Source organism: Fistularia commersonii, chromosome 26 (genome assembly GCF_037954325.1).
Source record: "Fistularia commersonii isolate RoL2024-O1a breed Wild chromosome 26, RoL_Fcom_v1.0, whole genome shotgun sequence".
In the NCBI taxonomy this organism is placed as follows: domain Eukaryota; kingdom Metazoa; phylum Chordata; class Actinopteri; order Syngnathiformes; family Fistulariidae; genus Fistularia; species Fistularia commersonii.
The window spans coordinates 11,854,771-11,867,382 of record NC_141309.1 but is presented as its reverse complement, the minus strand read 5'-3'; the positions used below and the strand labels follow the sequence as shown (position 1 = coordinate 11,867,382).

The following is a 12,612-nucleotide window of genomic DNA, read 5'->3' as shown; positions in this document are numbered from 1 at the left end:
TTGTCGTAATTATGTTTAAACTCATTGTTTTGGAGGCCCCCCTCGGCCTCTGCCCCTGCCGGGTCCGGGTTGAGGCCCCCTGGCATTTCCAGGAGGCCTTCCTCTCCCCCCTGGGGCCCGAGTCACCGGCCCTCTAGGATTCTGGGCAGCCAGGGACACATCTTTTTGCAGATTTACTCCTTTCCCATTTGCAGCACGTGGCCTCTGTTTTGGGGACTTGCCGGGTTTCTCGACAACGACATCTGCAATAAAAAAATGATAAGATGGATAATGTGAGAGAAAATGTGTGTGTGTGTGCGTGTTTTTACCATCCGGGGCTGGCTCCAAGTCAGTGGGAGGTGGAATCAAGGACTTGTCTGGCAGCAGATCCTCCAAGTCTTTCATGACTTGGTTGGTACTGTCCTTGTTGTTCCTGCGGTTTTTCTCTTCGTCGCGAGCCTGAAATGTAAACCGACACGCAGACTGTCAATTCAACTGAAAAGAAGCAACCGATTCATCTCCAGAGTTGATACCAACCATTTGCATTTTCCGTTTAAGGTCCACATTTGCTTGTTGGTATCCCTTTGACACTGCATTTAGATAGTAGATGGCCAACCTATGTACAATATAATTTTGATAAGTAACAAGCAACTGCATAGATTACAACGTGCACTACAGTAGACACATATGTCTTCTGCAGTTTCATTAACCCCTTTTAAAGAACCAAAGATAAAGTGAAATTGAGGCCAAAATGACAGATTTGTGAAATGTATTGTGCTGGAGATGATTTTTAAATGCAAGGCCTCTTCCCAAAGATCAAGAATAACATCTGCCAAAAAATACTGCACCTCTGCTTTTTAAATGATAATACATACTTTATGTATCCTGACACCAGTGGTACCTATTTGTATCAGTTGGACACACCCTTTTTCAATAGATTCTATGGCAATTCAGATTAAAAGAGGGTTTACTGACCTGATGAACGTTCAATAACAAAATTCTATGTTCCAACGATACTTACACCATGAGAAGAACGGCAGGCAAGATTAATCCTGGGTTCGTGGCATACGTAAAAATATTCCCAATAAAGGCTGGTAGGTCCTGCTCTATGGTCTCCATGACTACATCATACATCTTCTCTTGGCCGCTGAGAGAAAACATGATGAAATTTCTTTTAGTGATGGATCACCCAATGTTTTTGTCAATCATCAAAAGACTGATTCAATGACAATCATTTAACTGGAAATCCTGAGTGGCAACTAATTGTTTTTTAGAAAGACATTTTCTTGCATTTGTTGTTGTAATACTCGCTTCACCCAAAAGAGTGCACCGATACACTACATTCCATTTTCTTTCTATGCAGTTTCTCCCAACTGCTTTTTTCTGTAAAAATATGGTATGTCCATAAAGAAAAGATGTTTGCAAGTTATATCACATTGCTTTCATTTGTTGGTAAAAATATAGTAGAATCTCATCTGCATCCTATGTTGACTGAAAGTCTTGTCAAACAGTGTGACACCTCTGATTTTTACAGGAATGAAATTATTTTCTACATATCGTTACTCGGCTCTCAGAGCTTCGAAATGCCACCCTATTAAAGTCCAGCTATACGTTACTGACCTAAATGGCCCACAGTCGAAGGATGGAGACAAGGTCATTATGGTATAGACCACTGGGAGTAGGCTTAAGAAAAGCACAAGCAGCAGCAGGCCCATGTAGAAGTTGTTTGACCTTGAAGCTTTAAAGACTCGCTCATGAGGAACATTGCAGGACATCACTGCCCAGCACTGGTAATACATCGAACACAGGAGGCGCAAAACATTCAGACCCACCAGGCCTGGAGCGTAAAATGCTCCCATCCTGAGGAAGGACAGCGCTGTCAGCAATGTAACTGAGATCAAGACACTGTATACTCCTCATTACCCCTCGGTCATTACTTATGACTTTAATTCATTATTCAATGTCGTTGATTAGTATGCAGACAGATTGTCAATGTAACAGTTAATAAAACACTTGAAACTTCATTTCTCTGTCAACTATTAATCCGGTAAGTGAGCCACCACAGGCAAAGGGAGCAAAACAAAAACAAGCATGCAGAGTGAAGATAATTCACCATATCATTCCTTGGTTAAAGATCAGGCCCAGCACATTTCCACTGATGTCAAACTCTCCATATGAAGGCTGGAATAAACACAAAATGATTAGTGGGTTCACCTGAATAAATAAAACCCAAGTTGATACCACTTTGCCTTCTTTCCTCTCTGTGTGTTTGTTGTCTCTCACTGTAATTAAGTTCTCAATGCAGTGTTGTGCTTCACTTGGTGGGATCATATGTTGTGCCAGAGAGGCCTGTGCTGTTCTCCCTCAACTCCAGTATGGAACTCTGTTTTTTTAAGAACAAACAAGATTGTCAAAGTGATATTTAGCTGTATGACTCACAAATCCAGCCTCAAGATCCCAGCACCAGCAGTAGTTAAGGAAGCGTACAATTACTGCGCGCAGAAAGTCCCCAATCAGGATGGTCAAATAGTTTACTTGCATGTCTGATACAATCAGCTTCACAAATTCCTAAGACCAAAAAAAGCCACATCGTATGAAAAGAACAATGAAATGTGAGGTGGATACAGACAGATCAATGAGGAAAGACCTTTATTTTTGGCTTAAAAGTGGATCATGGACAACTAAATGAATGTCAGAAATGAAACTTAACATTTTATGTCAGATATAAAATGCATCCACATAATGTGTTACATCAGAATACCCCCACTGACTATTCCAACGGCAGTCTCCCAGCAGGGTCCTCTGATGACATCTGCAGGATGGACATTTGGAGGAGGCACATCTGTGGTGTTGAAGTGGGAGCTGTAGTTGGTGTAGTACTGAGCCAAGGCCCATTCTGTGGCATTCTTAATCGATTTTTCACTCTCCAACTAAAAACAGGAAATACCTGTTCGATCATGGTTGATCATGTAGGTCAGTATGCACAGTTACAACATTCGAGGAAATAAATGTTGGTGTTTTAGCTTTTGCATTAATCTGAGCATAACTCCGGGCATAACAGCACCTGATATAATTAGATATTTGCTGCTTAATTAGAATGCATACACCTGTCTGTGAAAATACAGGAAATATCTATTTACATTGCAGGGTATACATCTGCCATACCTTTGCAGTAACCTCATCAAACAGTGCAAAGAGGAAGGTGTACAGGTTTCCCAGGAAGAGGGCAAAGATGCGGCCAAGCTGCCACTTGAGGGCAATTCGAGGATGATAGTCCTCCAGTTCAGCAATGGTTTCAAAGAGAGGAGGACAGACCAGCCCCAATAATGACATCACAAACTCCACCTGATAGATTATAAAAAATCAGGGGCCCTTTATTAACTACTTTTCATCCCACAAATTTCCCACGTTCCATTATCTCCTATTGTGGTTTATCAGTAATGATAATAACAATATTAATGATAATAATAATAATAACAATAATAATAATAATAATAATAACAATAAAACTCATTGCAGAGAAATTACATGTGGACCTACCTCATTCTTTTCAAACCAAGAGAGATCTTCATTATCCATATTTGCAAACTCCTGCGAGCGTTTCACAACAAAATAAATGAGATAGCCGCTGCCCCCTAGGCTGCATAGGATGAGAAAATTTGCAAGAACCCTCAGGAAACGACGAAGATGGATATTTTCATCCTTCTGGTTCTCCTGTTCATCAACAATGGACTCCTGCAGGATCAGACAGATGACAAATTCCTCTGTGCTCCATAGCGAATTTAAATCTCCATCACTGAACTGTCTTAATTTAAATCATGTGTTTTAGTGACGGGAATCAATTGATACAATTTAAACCAATCAATCAATGTATATGTATATGTATATGTATATGTATATGTATATGTATATGTATATGTATATGTATATGTATATGTATATGTATATGTATATGTATATGTATATGTATATGTACACACACACCTTGAAGCTGGTGGTGATGGAAGCATACTTATTGTCTGCGGTCTCTGGGTTTCCAATCAGAAAGTCCCAGCTAGTAAACATTTTCCAGCTGAAGGTGAACTCTCCTTCCTCTGCCCCGTCCCCTCCTTCATTTGAGTTACGAGCCATCCTGCAAATGAAAAGAAGGTTTAATGAAGCATGTGTGTCAACAAGTCTGCAGTTCTGTGTGTGTGTGTGTGTATGTGTGTCTTGCATACGTTCTAATGACAACCATGAGGCTGTAGCCAAAGATGCCAACGCCCACTAGCAGATATGACAGAGGGAGTCTGAATTTCAGCAGTCCGATCGTTCTGTCGTTGTTGTAGTACCCATAGAACAAAAAAGAGTACTTGCAGAAACCCTGTTAATGTGGTGTAAAAGTCAGAATAATGCAAGATTATACATCATGAAATTACCAACAGGGACAGTCCAACCTTATTTAAAAGATCTACTTTCCAAATGCCTAAAAATGCCTAAAATATCCTGTATCAATCCAATTACTATCATTGCACAATTTTTGGCACTTTGAGCACCACAAGACAAAAGCTAAAGATCTCAACTGTATTCCTTAGAGAAGTAAACATTTCTTTTATTAGTATTGGCAATATAAAAATGATCAATTTGTGCCAATGTTTTTCATTTCTTTGCCAGTTAATCAATTTACCCGAGGCCTAAAAGTATTTCAAGGTGTCTGTTTTTTGCTTTAGTTTTCAAGAGAATGAACTCTCTTAGTGGTTTCTGTCACGTTGGAGCTTAAATGTTACATGTTCATTCAGAGTTACAAACAGAGCTAAGATCCTCACACCAAAATCAAAGAGCACAGCAAAGTCCATGGCTTTATCTTGCTCCTCTCGGGGCACAGTTTTCCTGGGAATAGAGCCATAAGGAAGACCCATTAGGAGCTAAACACAGGGGAGAAAGATGGATGTTAATGAAATATTTGCTTCATTAATGATCAGATTTCATTGTATAACCAGCGTAAAAAAAACTTTTACTGTACCTCTGGCAGGACTACCAGGCCAAACATGAATCCAAATAAAACCATATTCAGACCATACATCCACCTTAAAAATATGAAATAGGATGCCACAGATGACCCGAAGTGACCTGTGAGTGGAAACAGTGAAAAGGACTCAATAAATTCAGTTAAAAGAAAAAACAAGGTTATTTCAAATTCCCTATTATTTTCAAATCAAGTACTAACTTTCCACTTCCTTGATCTTTCTTTCCCAGGGAATACAAGCTGTTTTGAAGTTGTCAAAGTCACGTTTGAACTTTATCAATTTCTGGGGAAAACAAGTTTGAATTTCATTTTCCTCCTTGTCAGCATGATAAATTTGTTTCAGTGGAACTTTAACAGACAGCCAAGTTAGATTACCTTTGTCATCATGACTTTGAATGCATAGAGTTTTCTGCCTTTTCCTTTCCCAAGAGCACCTTCAAACTTTTCAACAAACTCTTGGGCATCCCTTTTTGAAAATCAAACATGTATAAGATGAACTGAGTAAAGAAAAACCCAACATGTCATAATAATGAATGAAAGTCAATGAAAGTAAAGGTGGGTCTGAGAGTGTCAAGTGACCGATGGTGTGGACAATGACAGCAGAAAGACTTGGCATTTTATTGCCCTCCTTTTGATAAACTTTCTTATGCTCATCAAGGAACATACACTTGCTTACAAAAACACAGACATGCATCTGTGGCACTGTGGTTTATTGTAAGGATGTCACAATTTAGCGACTGTGTGTTTCTCAGTTGCATTCTACCTACTTCATTTACTTAAATTATTAAGCGGGGCATGAACTGCAAAAGCTGCATCAGATGAGTTTTAATAGTGGATGATCAGCATCACATGGACAGGACATGTGTTATGGTTTAAAGGAAAGAACTTGATGAACTAGTCAATGAGAAAAGTTACCAACCAAAAGGAAAATACAAAAAAAAAAAAAAAGACAAAAATGCAAAAGCAGGATAACTGTCTTATTTAACAGTGAAAGAATTGGTGATTAGTTATACTGGGCAGGCAGTGAATGATGATAAAGTTAAGCACTGATTTGATGCTGTTCGTTACTTGAGCATTAAAAGTCTCCTCTTCATGCGCCATGGTTTATTCCTTAGTGTTGCAATCAGTTTCTTCTTCTCTTCTACCTGTTCCTTCAAGGCTGCCATCTCTCCCTCTGACAAGGAGTCTTCCTCAGACTCAGAGGAGGAAGAAGAGCTAATAAAGGGAAAAGGTAGTCATATGCCATGTCTTTTCCAAGATAATGCTCGACTTCAAGATACTTGATAGCAACAGCTCCATCACCAGATATAAAGCCTCAACTGGACTGTGTTTTTACATGGCTTTTGCAAAAATGATGAAATATGCATATTAAGTGTGAGAATGTGGTGGTCAGCTCTTTGTCAGTAAGATCAACAAGATTTCTTGTTGAAAGAGGTAGATGGGGTAAATATCTGTTACATATTTTTAAAAACAGTTCAGAGCAAGGGAGGTCATGACACTGAGACACGGGGAAAGTAATATTATTACTTTATCTACATGTTGTCAAATCTCATTATTTCAGGCCACAGTCAAACAGATTGTACTTTTAAATATCATCAAAAATAAGCCTTCTTTTATCAATTATTGTATTGATAATGTTTATTTGTGGCCATTGTGAATTTCACAATGAATTATTTCATTATGTTTTGTTGACTTCAATTTCTCAAACTGCAGCTGGCTCAAACATATACATGGCAACCTTGGGATTTAAATCCCAAATAGGACCAGTGTAAGGATGCGCTTATTATTTGATGGCTGGATGTGGAACGCTTTCAGCAATATCAGAAAAATGCTACATACTCAATTTCAGTGACGGGCAGTCAGTAGAGGCAGGTGAGGCCGGGCCTCACCTGGGATCATGGAAGGAAAAAAAAGTAAAATGAAAAAATAATTTGAATGGTTCTATTTATTCAGTGATTTGTGCTATACAGTTATTGTCCACCTAACTTCACCATTTTAGTTGTTTTTTTTTCTCAAAATTGCTGAAAAAAAATCACATTTAGCGTTTAAATATGATGAAGAGCTGTGCGGTGACGCGTCAGCCAGCGGAGCCCACTATGGATAGCACATAACTGCGCTGCCATGCTATGCGGCTGAGACCGTATTGCTGTCTCTGTGGATGTCTCTATTAAAATTTTCAAACACTTCAAACATTAATATAGGAACTAAACTTCCATACTTAAGCTGATGTGTATAATTTTTTTTCGTCGACAACTATAACGTGTTTCTCGTGCCTAGCGATCATAAAGCGGCAGCGAAGACACACTAAGTGAGGCACGCAGTGACGGTGCCTCATGGTGGGGGGCACCGGTGATCCCAGGGATCCTTTTTACTACTCGGCTAAAGAATAACAGAATTTGCAATAGCAAGCTACAGTAAACAGTTAGCAATTGAAGTGCAGCCATCCAGTTATTTTTTCCTTTATTTCCAAGGTGGAGGACAACATAGCTAATCTGAAATAATTTTCTAAACTGGACTTTCAGTGGAAGCAGGAGATAATAAGTAAGGGAAGACCAACGCCGGCGCTAACGGATTAGCTTCAGACTAGGAGACAGAAGACTCGGTCTGTTCAAACAGATTGGTACACTCGAAAAAGGCTGGCTGTGTGGATGTCCAGTAAGAAATCGCCTTTTATGCTTTTCCTGCATTATTTTCTCAACTTCTGACAATCAAACATGAGCGGTCGTTCACTCATATTTAAAGTCAAATCGCGCTAAAAACATTCGAGATGTTCCGGATAGATTTGGCTTTGAATGAACAGCAAAGACTCAACATCAGCATCCACAATGCTAAGCTAAAGGAAAATTGCTCAGCCCCGCGTGGACTTCATTTTTAAGTAAAGGTAAGAGATAATGACGTTTTCTTTTTTATGTGCTTTTTTCTATGCTAAAGTCTGTATATATAAAGAATACTGAAATGACATTTTAAACAAAACACGTTAACTGCTGTCAATAAAATGGTGAATAAGCTACTCCGTAGAGTTCATATGTTTGTAAATCTGACTGATGACGTCAGTGCCTCACCAGCTCAATTTGAAGCCAACTGACACACACTTCTTTCTTTGTAAAACATGTAGCGTGCGTGAAATTATCCAAATGAATTAATAAAATAACTACATCACTTATATTCGTACTGAATATCCGGCTCTCAATTTATGTACGTCCAAGATAAACGCTGTTATCAACTGTTAGCTGGAGTCTGAATGTATTTGACTGCAGAAAGCCCATGAGAGGGTGTGTACAGGGAGATAAGACGACTGTCAGAGAATACTACACCTGCTCAACTTGCCATTCTTTTTCTTTTTAGTCTTCTGCCCTCCTTTCCCTTTAATATTTCCTTTCTTCTCCTTATTCTGCTCCTCCTTTTCCTTTTTAGACACTGTTTTCCTTCCATTTTTCTTTTTTCCCCTGTCCTCTTCGCTCTCGTCATCGCTCTCCTCTTTGGCTGTTTTCTTCCTGGCGGCTTTTGAACCTTTTCTTTTCACACTCTTTTTGTCTTCATCATTCTCATCATCTTCTTCTTCACTTTCCCCACGTTTGACTTTTTTCTTTCTTCCTCTCCTTCTGGAAGCATCATCCTCATCGTCTTCTTCATCGTCACTGACTTGTTTGGCTGTCCTTTGCGGTCTAGCTCTTCTGTTTTTACTTCTTCTCCTGGCTTCATCTAGCACATATGTAAATGCATCTCAGATAAGGAACTGAAATTGTGAAATAAAGAGTCTAATGTGATAATACTATTGTTTAATCTTATTTGAAGCACATTAAATCTATATACAGCACTTATAGTTTTCATAAAAGTAGAGATATCAGTCATAAATAAAATCTACTCGCCTTCACTTCCACTCTCTGTCACAGCATCCACTTCCATCCCAACTGAAACAACCAAAATCGCAAGCCACAAATGTATTTGATAGATCTTTGTTAGAAATTGACGTTTACGGGTTACAGCATGAATAACTTAATTTCAATATTTAAAGTGGTAATTAATAAGGGAAGTGAACGACTCTTCCAAAAATAATAAGATCAAGAGCTTCTCACCATCTTCAACTTTGACAGCTGAGTCATTTCTCTTCTTTGGAGGCATCGTCTTCAGTGGTATAATGTATCCTTGTATTCCCCAGTGACACTTCTTCTGCTTTCTTCACATTTTATCTCGTCTACATCCTTGAGTCATTCAGTATGAGCAGCTGATACTGTGAGGGCATTGTTTCAAAAAGCCAACGTTCAAGCACACTCTCTCACACACACACACACACACACACACACACACGCACGCGCTCACGCACAAACGCACACACACAAGGGACAGGTGTGCCTGTGTTTGGTCTGTTCAAAAGCCAAGCTCCTTGACAACCATCTTGGACACAATATCTACTCACACAATCTATGTGCCTTAACTTTAATGAATAAGTGCATACAAAATAATAAATGAAATCATATAGACACACCACCATGTGGCAGCATAGGGAGGGGACTTTGACACCAAAAAAACCCTGAGCCAGCATTCAGTTGTAATCCAGAAAGGAGACAGCATACAGTAAAAGAGTAAATTACCATTAAAAGTGGAATAAATCCCCATGGGTAATTATCAAATTACTATTTGTTTTCATTGTTGTTGTGGAGCCGATCTGAAATTTTGTTCAAATCTTTTACCTAACTTCCTCCTGGATCTAATTCAGGGTGAACTCTGTAGGAAGGGGCGTCAAAGAGGCTGTGGCACAGGCAGACTCTCCCCATGAGATAATCCGGCCTGTTTGCCAGCAGCTGAAACCTGACTGCTACTCTTCTGTCACTGCTCTTCTGCTGAAAGCAAAGTGTAGCCCATTTGCTTGGGTTCCTCCTAGGCTAAAGGAGGTGCTGTGGGGAGAACGTGTTGGAAAATTATGGGTTGGGGGAAAAAGCTGCATGCTGAGATTCCTATCATGTTCACACATCCCTTTGTATTGCCCACTTCATTTTCTTTCAGGGTTTTGAAAAAGTCACTACCTCTTGGCTTGTGCCCTGGTGTAATATATTAGAAAGATCTGGGTGAAGGCAATAACGGTAGAATATTTAGCATCATCTATCTCAACCTTCAAGAAACAGGTAAAAACTGTTCTCTTTCAGGACTTTTTACTGTGCTGATGCCCCAGATCAGGTTAGGCAGCAAGTTAGACTATGCGGTGTGTGTGTGTACGTTTGTGTATGTCTTTGTCAAAAAAAAAAAAAAAAAAAAAACCTCACTAACCCAAGCTTACTGTTCTGTATATTTCCTGTGCATTGTGTATTTGCAAGTGTATTTGCAGTCCCTATGTCCTCTATTGTAAGTCGCTTTGGATAAAAGCGTCTGCCAAATGCAATGTAATGTAATGTAATGTAATTTGGGAGGATACATTTGTTTGCTTTTTTTTTGAGTTCTTCATCGTGTCTTTTGGCATGGAGTGTACAGAACTGGAATGGCTGAGAACTGGTATGTGGCTAGTTCAAATTCAGATCAAGACAACAGACTTTAACAGTAATTAGAGTAAATAACTCATAGGGTTCAGTATGAGGCAAGAGTTTAACAGACTAGAGGTGGGAACCAAAGTAAAACATGAACATGGAGCACACACAAATAAATTAATCCAGGTATTGTATGGATATAATATAAAGTAATCCACAAATAGAGAATCATAGAAATCTATATGGTGGAGTTTCATGCTTTGATTTAAATGGGCTGACTCTGTTAGCATAGTCCAGGCATCATAAAGGAGACTGTAGTAACTAATAACAATTTATCCTTTATTAATCCCTTACGGGGAAATTCGATCTCCGCAATGAACCCATCATGGATGAACCATGAGCAGTAGGCTGCCGTCCACCAGCGTCAGGGGAGCAGTTGTGTCTCGCTCAGCAACACTTCGACACACCAGGAGGAGCCGGGAATTGAACCAGGAATGTTCGGCTCCAAAGACGATTGCGCTCCGTCGCCCTTAAGCTACTTCTCCCTGTTTGGTTCTGACTCAGGGAAAGCTATCAAAAAATAATCTTCGTCCAGATAACATTAACAGTCTAGATTCTTGTTGATGTACAAGTAAATTAGACAATACAGGCAATCGATCAATTACTATTAGTCAACCGTATTGTAACATTACATTACATCAAATCACATTACAGTCAATTTGCAGACGTTTTTATCCAAAGCGGCTTACAAAAATTGCAATTCAATAACCGAAAATCCAAAGTACCAGTAGTCGTTATTCAGAAGTCACCACTCTACCAAATAACCATCTCAAAACCATATGCACACATACGTGCATTCATTTCTTCTGTTTTTTTTTTTTTTTTGGAAAAGATTTCAACTTCAACCGTCATTCAAACAGGTGAGCTTGACCTTTTAATTTTTTTCATTAAAATCTTTTTTGTATATACTGTATACTTTGCTAAGGTAAGTTCAAAATTGTTAGCCAACCCTTTAGGAAAGATGAAATGATGAAGAAATGATGACAGAGGACTCAGCTGCAGTGTTTTTGTTGCCAAGCTGGGTTGACATTATGTCACAACTAACAAGATGCAACTACGCTACGGTCAAATGTCAAACTGGACCTGGTTGAATAATGCATTGAAACAGGAGATACTAACCTGCTGTGTAGTTGACACACTTCTAAAGGTTATATGGATGTTGGTCCTCAGTTTAACACGTGAAAGAAAAGCTAACCTCGTCCTCTTGCCCCATCCTGTGATTGTCTCTCATACCATCTGCAAACATTTGGTATTACTCTCCATCAATACCTCAACTGTTATTTTTTTATGTTCAAAGGAGCATATTTTTCCAAATATTGTCCAACTTTGCGATCGACTGGGTGAGCCCTGCCTCTCGCCCAATGAGAGCTGAGATAGGTTCCCGCAGTCCAGCGACAATACCTGGCAGGATAAGCGGTAGATATGAATAAATGAATGGTTCAACTTTTTGTTACTTGGTGACCTCCAAAGTAGATTAGAACGCCGTCCAAGTAGTCAAATCAGTGCGGGTAAGAATTTCCTAATCATCATTAACATTAGTAAACTGGAAACTGTACAGTGGACATTGAGATATCCGGTTATGTGAAGCCTGTCATGGCTCAGTTTTCAGCAACAATGTATACGGAAGAATCAAGAATGGTACTGGAGCCAAAACACAACTCTAGCCGGACGGTGAAACAGCAGACATGGGAGAGTTGGTCTTACCTAGTCAAGGAATAGCGGCTCGCAGTATGTTGTAAGTAAAGCGAGGTAAACAGAGAGGATGTCAGCCGTACTTATCAAAGTCTTATCAAAGTCTCTTCAGTTCTCATTAATAATGTGTGTGGACCATCCTTGGCTCATGATGAAAGCATAAAGCTTAGGGATTATTCAATCCCCTGGATCTCAAATAACTACGGCATCAATACTTGATGGCTACTTGTCATGAATTGATCATGAGTATCATTGGAAGTGGATCTTATTGGCATGGTAATTTAATGTGAGTAGCATTATTAGGAATCTTGAATGAAATAAATGAATGAACCTTTATTATTCCCCCTTGGAGACTTTGCTTATCGCTGAAGCACAAGCATGGCCAATAACAAGGCTATCCGTACTGTAACTTAACAC

At 39.3% G+C, this 12,612-nt stretch overlaps 1 protein-coding gene across 1 annotated transcript; it reads right to left on the bottom strand.

Moving 5' to 3' along the window:
• Positions 1-14: 14 nt before the first annotated feature.
• tmc2b (transmembrane channel-like 2b) lies at positions 15-9,200 on the bottom strand. Its single transcript, XM_086174071.1, has 20 exons — positions 9,061-9,200; positions 8,854-8,895; positions 8,299-8,686; positions 6,053-6,199; positions 5,360-5,450; positions 5,186-5,267; positions 4,982-5,088; positions 4,785-4,883; positions 4,200-4,342; positions 3,964-4,111; positions 3,520-3,714; positions 3,145-3,324; positions 2,751-2,909; positions 2,419-2,547; positions 2,093-2,160; positions 1,600-1,839; positions 1,001-1,126; positions 517-595; positions 309-438; positions 15-242 (listed from the first exon to the last, which is right to left on the bottom strand). Exons 1-20 carry the CDS (start codon positions 9,104-9,106, stop codon positions 22-24), a joined length of 2,820 nt encoding a protein of 939 aa, XP_086030197.1. The 5' UTR covers positions 9,107-9,200; the 3' UTR covers positions 15-21.
• Between the last annotated feature and the right edge of the window lie 3,412 nt (positions 9,201-12,612).